The sequence below is a fragment of the Caenorhabditis elegans genome, chromosome II (assembly GCF_000002985.6).
Source record: "Caenorhabditis elegans chromosome II".
In the NCBI taxonomy this organism is placed as follows: domain Eukaryota; kingdom Metazoa; phylum Nematoda; class Chromadorea; order Rhabditida; family Rhabditidae; genus Caenorhabditis; species Caenorhabditis elegans.
The window spans coordinates 11,860,846-11,874,990 of record NC_003280.10 but is presented as its reverse complement, the minus strand read 5'-3'; the positions used below and the strand labels follow the sequence as shown (position 1 = coordinate 11,874,990).

General features: G+C 40.9%; 4 protein-coding genes and 2 non-coding genes across 6 annotated transcripts; 4 read left to right on the top strand and 2 right to left on the bottom strand.

Annotated features, from left to right (window-relative positions):
- The first annotated feature begins 202 nt into the window (after positions 1 to 202).
- Positions 203 to 9,560, top strand: npp-3 (Nuclear Pore complex Protein). The gene is made up of 16 exons (NM_064133.5): positions 203 to 432; positions 480 to 831; positions 892 to 983; positions 1,033 to 1,237; positions 1,392 to 2,986; positions 3,039 to 3,144; positions 3,580 to 3,927; positions 3,991 to 4,295; positions 4,342 to 5,087; positions 5,149 to 5,290; positions 6,760 to 6,849; positions 7,746 to 7,808; positions 7,872 to 8,261; positions 8,320 to 8,459; positions 8,867 to 9,084; positions 9,140 to 9,560. Exons 1-16 carry the CDS (start codon positions 298 to 300, stop codon positions 9,301 to 9,303), a joined length of 5,091 nt encoding a protein of 1,696 aa, NP_496534.1. The 5' UTR covers positions 203 to 297; the 3' UTR covers positions 9,304 to 9,560.
- Positions 5,309 to 6,457, bottom strand: col-84 (Nematode cuticle collagen N-terminal domain-containing protein). The gene is made up of 3 exons (NM_064134.7): positions 6,306 to 6,457; positions 5,490 to 6,256; positions 5,309 to 5,441 (listed from the first exon to the last, which is right to left on the bottom strand). The coding sequence occupies exons 1-3, from the start codon at positions 6,444 to 6,446 to the stop codon at positions 5,348 to 5,350; spliced, it is 1,002 nt and encodes a 333-aa protein (NP_496535.1). The 5' UTR covers positions 6,447 to 6,457; the 3' UTR covers positions 5,309 to 5,347.
- Positions 6,356 to 6,496, top strand: K12D12.9. The gene has a single exon (NR_051762.1). It is a non-coding gene; the product is annotated as an Unclassified non-coding RNA K12D12.9 (non-coding RNA).
- K12D12.4 (uncharacterized protein) lies at positions 9,247 to 11,517 on the top strand. The gene is made up of 9 exons (NM_001027080.4): positions 9,247 to 9,679; positions 9,986 to 10,101; positions 10,176 to 10,269; positions 10,405 to 10,520; positions 10,566 to 10,689; positions 10,873 to 10,996; positions 11,040 to 11,134; positions 11,192 to 11,287; positions 11,337 to 11,517. Exons 1-9 carry the CDS (start codon positions 9,534 to 9,536, stop codon positions 11,464 to 11,466), a joined length of 1,041 nt encoding a protein of 346 aa, NP_001022251.2. The 5' UTR covers positions 9,247 to 9,533; the 3' UTR covers positions 11,467 to 11,517.
- Positions 9,804 to 9,861, top strand: mir-5594. Its single transcript, NR_131423.1, has one exon. It is a non-coding gene; the product is annotated as a pre-microRNA mir-5594 (primary transcript).
- K12D12.5 (RNase H domain-containing protein) lies at positions 11,474 to 13,962 on the bottom strand. Its single transcript, NM_064131.3, has 7 exons — positions 13,836 to 13,962; positions 13,700 to 13,788; positions 13,481 to 13,642; positions 12,603 to 13,430; positions 12,123 to 12,552; positions 11,831 to 12,057; positions 11,474 to 11,781 (listed from the first exon to the last, which is right to left on the bottom strand). Exons 1-7 carry the CDS (start codon positions 13,951 to 13,953, stop codon positions 11,689 to 11,691), a joined length of 1,947 nt encoding a protein of 648 aa, NP_496532.1. The 5' UTR covers positions 13,954 to 13,962; the 3' UTR covers positions 11,474 to 11,688.
- Between the last annotated feature and the right edge of the window lie 183 nt (positions 13,963 to 14,145).

The window sequence follows — 14,145 nt, the reverse complement described above, 5'->3', positions numbered from 1 at the left end:
ATGCAAGACAGCCGGCTAGAGAGCGCACAAAAAAACAACTGAGCGCGCCAAAATGAGCGTCCGATTCGAAATTGGCGGCCTAAGAGCGTCGGGTCTCGCAGCGAACGCGCGAAAAATACACAGCTGAAACGAGTGTTACCGTAGTTGTAGCCTCGAAATACGAAATTTAGTTTTTGTGTCTGCGTCTCTTACGGAAATGCATTGCGAGATAGAAGTTGTGTAATTTTTTTGCGAAAAAATTCAAAAAAAGTAACTTTTTGTTCTAAATAATGTTTTATTTATTTTAGAGAGCTCAAAATGTGGATTGAGATTCGTAAATTTTACGAACTCATCGTCTCCTTCACAGCTTTCGATGACGACCGAAAAATAAACGAGCTGTTCAACGAAATCGAGAAATACAGATGGCGATTGAGCAATATTCTTTTGAATCCGGTATGTTTTCCGACTGATGTTAGTGTAATAAACCTTTCTAATTGAAGAGACGAACGGGTAAAGATCGGGAAAAGCTGAAGCCAGGAAATGTGGAAATGGCAGGAGTGGAAGTTGCGCTAGACGAGGAAATCTGTTCGGAAGCACTCATTTTGTCGGATATCTTTCAATTAAATGAGCTGGAAGCTGTGGATTTGATTTTGGCCGGAGAAGCTCAAAAAATACATTTCGAAGGCCTCAACAGAGGATTAATCGCTGTCGTTTGCTACTATGATGCGCACAGGCTCCTAATCGCAACAATGCGCCAAATGCTAAAATGGGACCGAGAGGATATTCCTCAACGTATCAGCAAGTTCCTCAATAGCACATTCATCAACGAGGACGTGATCAAAAACCTTTTTCGTGGGTTTTCAAAAAATTATATTATCATAAATATTACTAATTTTTTTTTCCAATTTTCAGAACAACTAATCAATTTCACCGTTCAATCAGAATTTGCACGACTTCAATCTCCAGATGTCAACGGTTTAGGAGGCTCTAAACATCAGAAATTGGTACCGAATTGATTATAATTTTGGAATTCTTTCATAAAATTAATTTCAGGTCAGAAATGCCATTGAGGAGATTCGAAGTGAAGTAATTGGTTGCATTTCGATGATCTGTGAGATTCCGGGAGGAAACGCAGTTTCGATTTCAAATCATTTATTCCAAATTGTAAAGGCAGTTCCACCGGAGAAGCTCAGTTGTAGTAGCTTGACAGCCTGGATTTCTCTCGTTAAAATCACATCGAGTGAAGTGTTGTCTCAAGGTAATATTTGAAGATGGAGTAGCGATTTTTCTGTTTTTCTTTTGTGGTTTTTCTGTATTCGAGAATATTTTCGATTTTCTAAAGCAATTCTCGCTACTCCATCTTCATGCCTATACCCAAAAATCCAGTTACAAATCTGTTTGAGAGTTTACAGTTCACGATGCTCAACAAGTGCTCACAAACATGATCGCCCACATTCGGAATGAAACAGACTGGTCGGATCAAGCAATGTGCGGAACTCTACAGCTAGCATGCGCTGTTGCTCTGAAATCGATTGCCTCATCGCCATCAGATCATCTAGGGATCGAGAATATCAAGGTGGACGTGGAAAGAGTCATCGATCGATCTATCCGGAATATGGCTTTTCATTACTTGCGACAAGCGATCATCAAGTCGGAACACTTCCGTTATGCCCATCAGTTTATGATTATTGATGAGCTTCTGAAACAGCTGATTTCATATTTCCCCGCGAAGCTTATGGAGACTGAAAGAAATTCTACAGACGAGCTGAACTTCCTGGATGATCAGAAAAAGGAACAATCAACGACTCAAAAACCGGATCCGAAAAGCCAAACAGTCCACATAACGGACAAAGTTACAGCTCAACTGAGCTCTACAGATCCATCGAACAACTATGATTCGGCTCTATCACAATATGAGAACTTCCTTCGATGCTTTGTGGATTTATACGAGATGCAAGTGACCGACTATGCACATCAGAAGAATGCGAGAACAGCACGCGAACGAGAGCTTCAGGAGCAAATCGAAGAGAACAGCATGGCTTTTAGTACGGAGAGATCGATTGAGCTCTGCCGGCTCCTGGAACGTGCTCGTCTTCCAAACCATCATGTTGTTCATTCAGTTGCTTATCTGGAAATGTGCGCTGCTGTATGCAAAAATGAGAACACAGCTGCTCTACTTTATGACATCTTCTCCAAAGAACATTGTGGACCAGATTCATATGGATGGGAATCTCTGGCTTCAGCACTCAAAGGCTACGATCGTTTGTACCGGGAGCAGAAGTATGCGTCGAATTCTCGTCACAATCAAAGTCAGACAATGAGTATGAGCACCAGCTTCCACCAACAACAAAGCCTCAATCTCACACTTCGTCCAGGCGACAAAATCACCATCCCAGCTCAAGAGCTCAGCGGACTAGTAGCCTGGATCCATATGGCTACAAAAGTTGCTCAATTGAATGAACGAGCCGCTATGCGATTCTCGGATGATCCTTCATGGACGTTGTGTTCTGTTGTCGCATCGCTCTCCACTTCTCCAGTACCGCTATCTATGAAAGCATCGATGCTTGATTTGCTGACGGCAGTGGCACGGCTCAAAGGATCCGCACCGAGAATTTGGCAAGCAATTCATCTGAATCAATTGTGCTATTCTTCGGATGGTGGAACACTAATGGGAATCCAGCAGGAGCTCGAGGAACGAGAATGTGTCGCGAAGCAATATGATGTGTCGTTAGCTTTTGTGAAATTGATGACGACCCTTCTGATGCACAGATCTCTACCGGAATACGCTACACCATTCATCCAATTCGTCACCAGAAGTATTTTGGCACATTTCTCCACACGCAGCTATAATAGCGTTGTTCAAATGTGGGAGCTCGCCGAGTGGTCGCTCCGAGCCACCAACGCACTTCTCGAGCACGGAATCGTCGAGCCGAGAGCCGTGGCATCGAACGAAGTTCATATTGCCATTTTGACGCAGTGCCTCAATGATACGCCGATGTACAGAGCTGTAAGTCACAGAATTTATTGAATTTTATTTAAAAAAAAAAATCGAATTTCAGATCACGCGGGTTATTATGGAGGATTGTCAAGCTCACAATGATCCGTACGTCACACGGCAGTCTCCATCATCCGATGCAGCTTTGATTGCACTGCGAATTTTATCACGTGAGTTTCAGGCCTCAAATATATCGAATTTCATGATGGAACTTTAAAAAAATGGCTCGAAATTTTTTTATTGCGATTCAAAATGTTGAAAAATGGCGTAATTTCAGCTAAAATCCACAATTTTGATACTTATTTTTATTCAATGAGTGTTCTATTTTGCTTATTTTTGCCGTTTATCTTACACTTTCTCGTTGATTTGAAGCTTTAAATCAACTAAAAGCGTGAGTAAAACGCATCAAGTGCGTAAAAATAAGACAATAATCGAGTAAATGTCTGTTTTCGATTCCTGCAGCACGGAAAATAAGTCAAAACTGAAGATTTTAGCTAGAATTATCGAATGTTTCCCTAAATTTTGGCATTTTTAGCCTGTACACCGTCTTCAAATGCTGTAACATTACATGTAATAATATTCAGGCCTAATTATTTTTTTTCCAGGAGCAATAATTCTGCATCCGGCTCTTCGTGCGTGTGCCCGTGTCTCATCCAGTGATATTATGATCGCTTCCATTCCATCCCTCGTCTTCTCACCAATCATCTCAGCCTCCGCTTGCACACCTCTTGATCTCGTCTTCCATTACCTTCATATGACTGATGACTACCCGGTACACTCTCTCTACGCTGCCAGAATTCTTCGAGACGTGATGGCTACACGTGGAGCTGCCGAGGTGAAGATGCTCGAGTTGTTAAGATCCAGAAACTCGGCTGCATCTCATGTTCGGGCGGTTCGAGCGGCGATCTGCGCTACGTCGATTCAGTATACGATTGATGATTCATTGGCGAAAGGTTTGAAATTTTAAATAATATATATAAATAATCTTGAATTTTAAATTATTATCTATATTTCAGAAGAAGACACAGATAATCCACATTTCGCGAGAGGAGAAACCGCTCGAATTCTCATCGAAACTCTTTCGGACGCCATCGATTGCCAAGTAACAAGAACCGGAAATCGTCTGACTGATACCAACAATATTTGCTACTACCTTCTCGCATTCCGACCATCAAAAGCCCATACCAAGGAGCTGTATCAAGCGGACGACGTGCTCACCGGTCTTCACTATGTTCTGTATATTATCGAGCAATTTGTGATGTCGAAGAAACCATTCGATTTACCTTTCTCAGCGCTACTAGAGCCTGCATTCCGGCTGATGGTCTGTTTCTAAATGTATTCAATAAAAAATTATAAAATTATTTCAGCAAAGACTTGTCTCGATCACGTGCCCATTCTCTAAACCAGTGCTCTGCTTCATGCGATCTTCAAATATTATCGAGAAATTGACAACATCTCCATTCATCTGTTCGGCTCTCACTCTGGAAAGTGCCCGCGACAATACATATGCTCAAGGTGTATTCGCTGTTCGTCGTATGATTGTTGGTTACATTCTTCACTTCGCCGCCGTCGAAATTTCGGCAATGCTCACTACTGGCCACTTTTCTCGACCTGAGAAGCTTTATCGTGCACTCTTGGAATCATCATCTCTTGTTGCTGAATATACTCAAATGGAAGAAGACGACGATGATGAAGATATGGCTCCAGTAGCTTCCGGAAGCAATGACAAGGCGAATTTGCTATTCTCGTTGATCCGACGAGCCACAGTGCCACGAAAGAACGAGTTACTTTACCCGAATCTCGTGCATTTCGATGTGGCAAAACTTCACGAACTCTTTGACGCATGCCTTACAGTGAACATCTACGGCGTTGCACAATATGACGTTCTCTACTTGAACCGACTATTACGACGAGAGATTGAGACAGTCTATACGGAATCAGGCGAGATGAAATATGTACAAAAAGAGATGGAAGGAGTCCTTGAATATTGTGCTGAAATTAACGCAAGTCTCTTATCGGAAAGCGCCAGTGAGCGAATTGTGTCTGGATGTACTGCGCTACTCAACGTCTTCTCCGTTTTCGCCCCCGTCAACTTTTTCTCCAACAAAATGCAGTAAGCATTACAAATATTATTTTTTCTTAATTTCTGAACCTCACGAGCCATAAATTTTCAGAATTGTCATATTCCGCGATGCCTGCTATGTGCTTATCGAAATGGCATCAGGAGTTGGAGGAAGCTCCTTGGTGACAGCCTGTCAGACGTTCCACCGACTCGTACTGACACTCACCAAGTTGGCTCAAGTTGAATATCCTCGAGTAAGTTTAGAATTTGTGTGTGAATAATTTTTATTGAAAAATTCAAATTTTGAGAATTTAAGCTTTTTGGTAGTGGTCGCCTGCTCCACCTGATCCTCCGCGTCCTCCGGTTCCACCGTGGGATTCACGAGCTGGGCATGGGCAGTATTCGCTGAAAGTTCAACTATAAAATCACGCCAAATCTTCCACTCAAACTCACGCATCCTTTCCTGGTCTTCCGACCTTTCCTTCGGATCCTGGTCCTCCATCGAGTCCCTTCTCTCCTGGTCCTCCGGATCCTCCTTGTGGTCCAGCTGGTCCAGCTCCTCCAACTGGTCCGTTTCTTCCGTTGTCTCCGACTGGTCCTTGTTCTCCTTGTGGTCCACGTTGTCCCTTTGGTCCTGGACGTCCGATTGGCTTGCGTCCGTCGGCTCCCTTCTCTCCTTGGCGACCATCTGGTCCTTGCTTTCCTTGTGGTCCTGGAGCTCCCATCTCTCCTGGATGTCCTGGATTTCCATCGTGTCCGGTGCGACCGAGTCCTCCATCGGCTCCCTTCATTCCACGAAGTCCTGGTCTTCCGTTTGGCCCTGGAGCTCCTGGTGGTCCACCTGGGCAATAGTAGCAGAGTCCAGTGTCTTGTGGTTCTGGGGTGACGTCCAAAGAATCGTGTCCTGGCTTTCCGTCGACTCCTGGCACTCCGTTTGGTCCCGGAGATCCTGGAGATCCCTTTGGTCCTGGTGGTCCAGCGTGGCACTTGTTCTCAGCAGCTGATTGACACTGGCAAGATCCTCCTGTTGGAGCTGGTCCAGCTGGAGCCTGTGCTCCAAAGTCATGAGCTGGAGCGGCTCCTGGGTGATAGCTTCCACCGGTGTTTCCAGAAGCGGCATATCCTCCCTCAGAGTATCCAGAGTCACGACGTCCACGTCGGTTGGTGGCGGCGTTGGTGCCAATTTGAACCAAATCCTTCCACATTGCGTCGGTTTCTTGCTAGAAAAATTCGCTTTAAAAATCTAAAAAAAATCTAGACAATTCTCACTCTGAAGCTTGTAATCTCAGTGTCAAGCTCAGTCCAATAGTCTTGAACATTATTGAAAATCTGGCCGAGAGCCAGAAGAGAGCACAAAAGGGCAATGCCCGACAAGGAAGAAGCGACGAAGGTGGCTGTATGCACTTGCATACTTGGTTCTAAAAAGATAAAATAATTAATATGAATATGAAAAACAGTCTAAAATATCGTAGTTTTACGACCCAATCAGTGCTTCTTTTATACAATACTTCTTATCCATAACCAGTACTTGAAGCTTCTCTCCGTGATATGATAAGGGTGGAACTCGTTTAGGCGCACAGAAGATTGATGTTGTGATGGGGTAACCGAATAAAAAGAGATAATGAGGGGGATATTTGTGAACAAAACAAGTAACTTTGATTGATATTATATGGTGATGACAAGTTATTGGAAATGGAGAAAAAAATAATTTGATTTTTTGCAGCTTCTCGATCTTCGCGAATTCTTTGCACCACTGTTCAAAAGTATGATCGACCTGTTTCTACAGCCTGGAGAGAAGTGTGTTGATGCAAAAGTAAGGGTTAATGGGATTTTTGTTCTTTAAAATACCCAAAAAAAAAACTGGCTTAAATTCAGGAATGTCAAGAAAGAAAAACGAAAAAAAAAGTGAAAAATGAAACTTTTGAAAACTAACTGTTTCATTTTTGGTTAAAACAGGGATGTATTTATTTATTACGGGTACACGAAATTCTGAGAATGCGTATTGAGCAACATATTTGACGGGCAAAATATCTCGTAGCGAAAACTACAGTAATCCTTAAATTACTACGGTAGCGCTTGTGTTGATTTAGAAAAACTTTCTTTCACTTTGAAAAAAAACGAAAAACTAAAGAAAATTGAGAATCCCTGTAGCTTTCGAAAATAAATTAATTTCGAAAATCGAGAACCCGTAAATCGACACAAGAGCTACATTAGTCATTTGAAGAATTACTGTAGTTTTCGCTACGAGATATCTTGCGCGTCAAATATGTTGCTCAATACGCAATCTCAGAACTATGTGTTTCCGTAATAAGTGCCAAAATATGGAAAACCACTTAATTTATTTGAAAATAACATTCATCTGAGCAGAAATATTTGGAAAAAATGCTCAGAATGATCTGAAAGTTGTCAATTGCAGAAATACAAGGCTTGAGAGATTTCAGGACATTTTTTTAACTATTTTATCATGTTTCAGCTGGAATAAATGTTATTTTGAGATAAATCAAGTTATTTTCTATATTTTGACACCACTTCTCAATGAAAAGTGATGGAAAAACATGGTGCAATAGGTAGTTATGTAAAATTGCCGAAAATAATTGCTCCTGCTTTTTTTTTTCTGAATTTCAGAAATTTTTAAGATTTGAAACCAAAACCTTTTCATTCATGCCACTTCATATTTAATAAGTAAAATACAAAATTTCTTGATTTCAGGTTCAACTCTACAAAACGATGCGCTTCATCCTACGAACATTGTTTGAGAAGAATAGCATTGACGTGAGCAATTTCTTTTTATTCACAATCAGCTTCAACTCTAAATTTCAAAAATCAATTTTTCAGACAGTAAATGAAGCTGAAGAATGGCTTCTCGACGGACTCATCGCACCACTGGAGACCCCATCATCGGATGAAATTGTCAATATTGTGGATAAGATGGCCGACGAGATAGCACGACATCTGGAGGGAAGTATTGCCGATCTACCGAAGCATAGGAAGGCCGCTGGGATAATGCTGGCCAACGATTTGATTCATGAGGATTTGAAGGGCAACAAGAAGATTTGCAATCACTTTTCGAAGAGTGGAGTGCCGCGGATTTTGTGCGAGGAGCTGTTGCACATCGATTTCGACTGGAATATTGTGACAGCTGCAAGGAAGGAAGGTGGTGGAGGTGTTGCTGGGGTTAATCAAGCGGAGCACATTTCTAATTACAACTTGTTCATCTCGATTTTAGTAAGTTTTTTTTTGTTTGTTTTAATTGAAAATTTATTACTAAATCCTCCATTTTTAGACATTCCTGACGCGCTACGGAACTTCAGAATCTGGATGGCACGTTCTTGCCGAGCTTGCTGTTTCGGAGATCCTTGCCGAGATGCCTCCGTTCATTGAACCACCGAAAGAGCTCTTTTTGAAACCCGAAACTGTTAAAGTGTAAGTTTCACTTGTGAGGTGAAAACGCTTCGCCTTCGAACCATGGGTCTCGTTAGGTATTTGGCGGCAAAATTGTAAATTCAAATGTTTTCAGTTAGTTTTGCCAAGTTTTGAGTATTTTTCGTTTTTTTATGTTGGTTTTAACAAATTGCTATAGTTTTTTATGCAGAAATTATGTTTTTAAAATGCGTTTCTTCATTTCTACACGATTTTCGGCATAAAAATCAATAAAAACGACTGAAAGTTTTTCATGATTTTCATGAGAAAATTCATGAGAATTGGCAAAACACGAAAAAATTCAAATTTACAATTTTGCCGCCAAATATTCACCTAACGAGACCCATTATTTGAGGATTTTTTCCGCAAAGCTACAGTAATCCTAAAGTACTAATCAAGTATTTTTTCAGAAAGGGAACCTCTGCCCACGCTTATGCAAATGCTTTGGATCTGGGACTTCACTTCTGTAAGCAAATGTGCACGAAAACAAAATGGAAGAAGCAGTCGCTGAAAGTGCTCGCTTTTGTACAACGTCTCGGAGAGGTTTTCCAGCAATTGATGCGTGCTGAAATTGAATGTGATTGTCTGGAAACAGCGAAAGCATTGGTTTATGAAATATCTATTAATGGTATATATTATTCAAATTTTAAAATTAATATAAAATTTAAAATTAATATTTCCAGACGAAGCACTAATCGGAATTATCGATGGCGATCAAGTTCTCCGTCAACTGAAGCTCGCGGAAGACTCGAAAACTGTCAAATCGAATGCTCGACGACAGTTTATCAATAAAGGATCAACGTTTGGCGCTCCTCGTCAACTCTATTCCACTCTTCAACCGGTCTAATTCCCTGTTTTTTTTTAAATTTTATTCTTCCTTGTTTGTAAAATTTTAAATTTATTTTCTTCGTGATTTCCCGCCACATCACGCACACACACTCATTTTGTTGTCTGTTTTCTTTCTGTCTCTACCATGAACAATTTTCTTCCCAACTAAAACGTGAAAAAGAAAATTTTTAAAAAAATCATTTCGCACAATTTTTGACCAAGAAAAAAGTTAGCAAAACAATTCTCGTTATGAATGAAATTCAAAACTCTTTGCAACAATTGCAACTGTCTTCTCAAAAATCGGTAAAGGACACCCCATTCCGTCGGGAGGTGATCGCACCGGACAAGCATCCCAGGGTTCGATGGCATTCAGAATTATATGTCTCGGTTTGTAGGTTAGTGAGTTATATTATTAAGTGTGTAGGTTATATTATTAAAATGAGGTTTTTGCGCCAAAAATGCGGTAGCAGGTCTCGAAACGATATGTTTTTGCCTACTGCGAAAATGTGTGCGCCTTTGAAGAGTACTGTAGTTTCAAAATTTCATTGATTAAAATTTTGAACTACAGTACTCTTCAAAAGCTTTTTCACATTTAACATTTCTTGTCGAGACCAGGAACCATATTATTGGCGCGAAAATCACAAAATTTCGCGAATATGTAATATCGGAAAATCAAAAATATTTTAAAATCAATATTCTAGAAATGTCGGAGAATCTCTTATTTTTGTGCTATTCCTCGCCACGTGTTTCGTGTTGGGACCTTCGTTGATCGCTTTCATGTACCCAAATATTATCGTTCCGTTTAATGCCAGCCTTGGTGAGTGTTCGCAATGGAGCGCGCTTGCTGACTTTGAGAATTTTTAGAATGGCTTTTTCAAAAAAGAATTTCAGAATGGAAATGTGCCCATCCGAACCAAGTTCAGAACTCGAAAAATTTGGCTTGGGCCACGAATCTTTCTACGGGCGGTTCGGAAGTTAATATAAAGTATGGAAGAGAGGTCTCGAGACGACCAAAACTTTGCAGCTACAGTACCCGATATTGTAGCTGTGAAATTTCGTTCGCGTCGAGACCCGGAAACATTATTTTTGTGTATCGTAAAAATCGTAAAAATTCCTCCAGATTCTACGTGAAGAACAAAAAATTGTCACTGGATGAGCTCGAGCGTGTGCTGCTAGTGATCGATGATTGTGGTTTCGACGATTTTCAGGATAATGTCTTGTTGTGCCGCCCGTATTGTAAGAAAATTGAATTTTTAAGCCGAGTAGAGCCCGTGTTTTCAGCCCAAAACGGACCGAAACTGACGTTTAAGGAATACATGGACATCGCTGAAATCTGCTATCATTACGTTAGGCAAATGACGAGGAAGGCTAAAATTTCAGCGTTTGGTAAAGGAATTGCAGCCAAGTGAGTGGGAAAAGCTTGAAGCCTAAGCCGTTCGCTTAATAAATCCAATCTGCACGACCAATCAGCGTCTTCGAACTCCGTCCACTCCACCTGATTGGTTGAAAAGTGGGAGGAGCGAATCGTTTATTGGTCGCGGTTTGCCAAAATTCAAAAAATCGCGTTTATCTAAATTTCATTTTTCAGCATTCTCCTGGCGGCTGCTGGAAATCTCCGAGATGAATATTGTTTCTCGTTTGACTATATTTTCATGGAAAATCCCATCAATGATGTCCGCAAAGAATTTGAAAGCAAAAGTTTCATTGGAATTGTACTATTTTCCAGGTTTTCAGTCAAAAATGATCAAATTTCAGGCATTTATGCTTCCTTGGATGCGTGAGCAGATGATAACTTCCACGATTCGAGACTTTGGACTAGATCTGGCAGAGATTATGGATAATCTGAAGCGGTTGGTTGGAATTTTCTGCAATCTGAAGTAACCTAATAGAATTGTTTAATTTTGCAGAGTCAATACGAAGGTCACTGAGCTAGTTGTAGGCGAGAATGCGATCTACGGAAATTATGGTGGATCCGTTGGAAAAGGACATCGGAAGAAGATCTTGTAAGTTCAATCTGAATATCGCTCATCAACCTTCAACTAGCTTTTACAGTGAGTACATGAAAAAGAATCCAGACCCATCGGCAAAAAATGCGACAGGCGGCTTCGAGTTCAGACATCCTGGCGAGGGAGATTGTGCAAAGAAGTTCAACAAGCCGCTAACTTCTGTGATGATAATCTGAACTTGAAAATTGAATCTTTGTTAACTATGAATTGATAAATAATACAAAAAAAATTCGGATTCAGAACGCATAAAACATGTAAAAAGGGACATTGGGGGGGGGGGGGGGGGGGCGAAAAATGTAGGATTGCAGACTGTAACAGGGGGAAAAGATAAAGAAATTCATATGCAATTCTTATTAGCTACACGATCGCATTTACATGGTAATGATGAAGAATTGACATCAGAATATGCTCTCAACGATAACTTCGGCCAATCTATCAGCCACGACGTTGCCTCTTGCATAGTCTCCGGTGGTTAGCTGGTATGCAACGAACTGTAAATTTATTAATTTTTTCAAATTAAATCCTCAGGCTTCAGCTTACCCTCATTCGAGATTTGTAACTTTCAATGTCATCCATCAAATCAATGTTTCCAATTGGGGAATTCTGAAGAATCAAGGTGTCGTGGACCATTTGATCGTTTGTCCTGATGATGAGCGAGGCGATTCCCAATTGTTCAGCCTGTTGCAGCGCACTTTTCACGGCAGCCAGCTTTGCACGAATGTTGTTGACAATGCCAGTGACCGGGCCTTGGGAGCATCCATATTCACCTGAAAAAATAAATAAAAATTTTTAAATTAATTTAATTTTAAAAAAAGAAAAGAGATTCAAATACCTATTGGCCAAACGACGGAGTATACAGCTAAAGCGTTCGCATATCCTCTTCCTCGGCATGCACCTCCAACATAGACAACTTGAATTTGATTGCTGGATTCTGGATTAACAGATTCCGCTTCAACTATGTTGTTCTCTATGGGATCTTCGAGCTGGATGTCTTCAATGGAACGCTGCTTCTGGATAGATTCATTTCTTCCCGCGAAAAAGGTTTGAGCATCTTCGTACATCTTTCTTCGTGCACCTTGAGTGCTCGAGTTTACAACTTCTATTGTCACTGATTCGAAATTTTGCAGAAGAAGTTGAAATTCCATCATTACATCATATCTATCATTAATCAGCTCGTTTTTCTTCTGAACATTTTCCATCCAGTTTTTGAAATATTCGGATGTGGTCAGCAGATGAAGTTTCCGAATATTTTTGCTCCTTGCCTGTAAAAAATTGATTTTAACAAATAAAATAGGAATAATTATTATATTACCTTTTTCAGTGCGCACATAGCTGCATACAAGTCAGCTTGAAAAGCATGTGCACGCATGTTCACAGGTCCACGTTCATTCTTTTCATCGTTTTCTCCCCAGTATACCGCATATGAGACCTTACTATGGCCGAATTTTGGTCTAACAAGAAGATTAAGAATGACAGCAGTTGGGCACTTGTCTCCAATATTTTCGATTTTCGGCTGCGATTCGGGACTTGATGCTGAAGAAGACGATTCAATCATGAGTAATTGTCGATCTAGCCGTTCATATTCATTGTCCCGCTTCTTTAGTTTCTTCGTAGCTCCTCGAGTAATGGCTTCGGCTCTGTCTAACTCAACACAGGGGACATCCTTTTGAACGAGTTTAACACTGATATCCAAGAGCTCACTGCGCAGGCGGCTGCAGTCGCTGAAAATTGCTCCATTTCGTTTTCCAGGGCTATCTTCTTCTTCTCCTTTAGCTAATTTCTTGATAATGTTGATAATGTCAATTCTGCGAGTGAGGAAATGAACGCGTTTCAATCCGTGCATTGCCGCAGTTCTCAATGCTGAGCGTACGGCACACATGATTGCTCTCAAACTCGTTTGTCCATCTTCTACGAGACCGGCCTCGTTTCGATGATCGTCTTGGCCCCAGTAAACTCCATATTTTGCAAGTGCATCGCACTTTCCTTCTTTTTCGCAAATTGCAAAGATCGCAACAGTTGTAATCTGGGAATTTCTTGAAATCCTGGACGCAACAAGCATCGTCCTAGCTAACTGAAGTGCTTTTGTGTATCCGTGAGCTCGTGGATCAGGAGGCGTCGGCAAATCAATTGAGAAGTACATCTGAAAATTGTATTATAATAAAAATTGATTTATTTATGTGAAAGTATTACCCGCGCTTCAGCTTCTCCGAAAAGCTGCTCGACTCTGTACAAAATGTCACTATTTTCGAAGCTAGCGTGCTGTTCTGGACGCCTTTCCCACACCTCAAGTTGCTCGCCGAGCATTTTCGATGGAAATACTATTATCAGCTTTGTGATGTCTTCTGCGAGTGCCTAAAAACGTACGTCTTAAACGTTTAATAAGTTAGCAAAATTATTTTGTACTCTTACAATCTCCAAAGTTCTTCTGAGAGCAGTGAGTTCAGCTCGCAAAGAGGTTTGACTTCCGGCAACTGGTCCACCTTCGTTTTTGGCATGCCCTGAAAATAGAAAAAATTCAATGAATTCGCCGGAGAAAACTTCTTACCGGCTCCCCAACAAACTCCGTATCGCGCACTGGGTTTCGAGCCAATTGATATTAGCGTGCCAGCTAGGTAGACAATTGGACAATCTCCTTTTTCGTCTCGAAAAATGCTTTGCTCCATGATGAATAACTGAAAAAAACAGAAAAATAGGATTTATCGTGAAAAAAATAAATATGAAGTTCTGTCAGTTCTCCAAAAAGAGTACACAACGGGTGGCCGAGCAACCACGCGGCCATCACTGGTGTAGTGTTTTTGGACAATCGTTCAGAGTTCAAATTAATTCATTGATATAATTTAAAATAGAAAAAAAAA

Coding starts and splice junctions, on each gene's coding strand:
- npp-3 (NM_064133.5), top strand. CDS start 298: ATGTGGATTGAGATTCGTAAATTTTACGAACTCATCGTCTCCTTCACA. Junction 433..479: donor GCAATATTCTTTTGAATCCG/GTATGTTTTCCG, acceptor TTCTAATTGAAG/AGACGAACGGGTAAAGATCG. Junction 5,088..5,148: donor TTTTTCTCCAACAAAATGCA/GTAAGCATTACA, acceptor ATAAATTTTCAG/AATTGTCATATTCCGCGATG.
- col-84 (NM_064134.7), bottom strand. CDS start 6,446: ATGCAAGTGCATACAGCCACCTTCGTCGCTTCTTCCTTGTCGGGCATT. Junction 6,257..6,305: donor CTGAGATTACAAGCTTCAGA/GTGAGAATTGTC, acceptor GAATTTTTCTAG/CAAGAAACCGACGCAATGTG. Junction 5,442..5,489: donor GGAAGACCAGGAAAGGATGC/GTGAGTTTGAGT, acceptor TTGAACTTTCAG/CGAATACTGCCCATGCCCAG.
- K12D12.4 (NM_001027080.4), top strand. CDS start 9,534: ATGAATGAAATTCAAAACTCTTTGCAACAATTGCAACTGTCTTCTCAA. Junction 9,680..9,985: donor TTATATGTCTCGGTTTGTAG/GTTAGTGAGTTA, acceptor TCAATATTCTAG/AAATGTCGGAGAATCTCTTA. Junction 11,135..11,191: donor ATTATGGATAATCTGAAGCG/GTTGGTTGGAAT, acceptor TTAATTTTGCAG/AGTCAATACGAAGGTCACTG.
- K12D12.5 (NM_064131.3), bottom strand. CDS start 13,953: ATGGAGCAAAGCATTTTTCGAGACGAAAAAGGAGATTGTCCAATTGTC. Junction 13,431..13,480: donor TCGGAGAAGCTGAAGCGCGG/GTAATACTTTCA, acceptor TACAATTTTCAG/ATGTACTTCTCAATTGATTT. Junction 12,553..12,602: donor CTATGTGCGCACTGAAAAAG/GTAATATAATAA, acceptor AATTTTTTACAG/GCAAGGAGCAAAAATATTCG.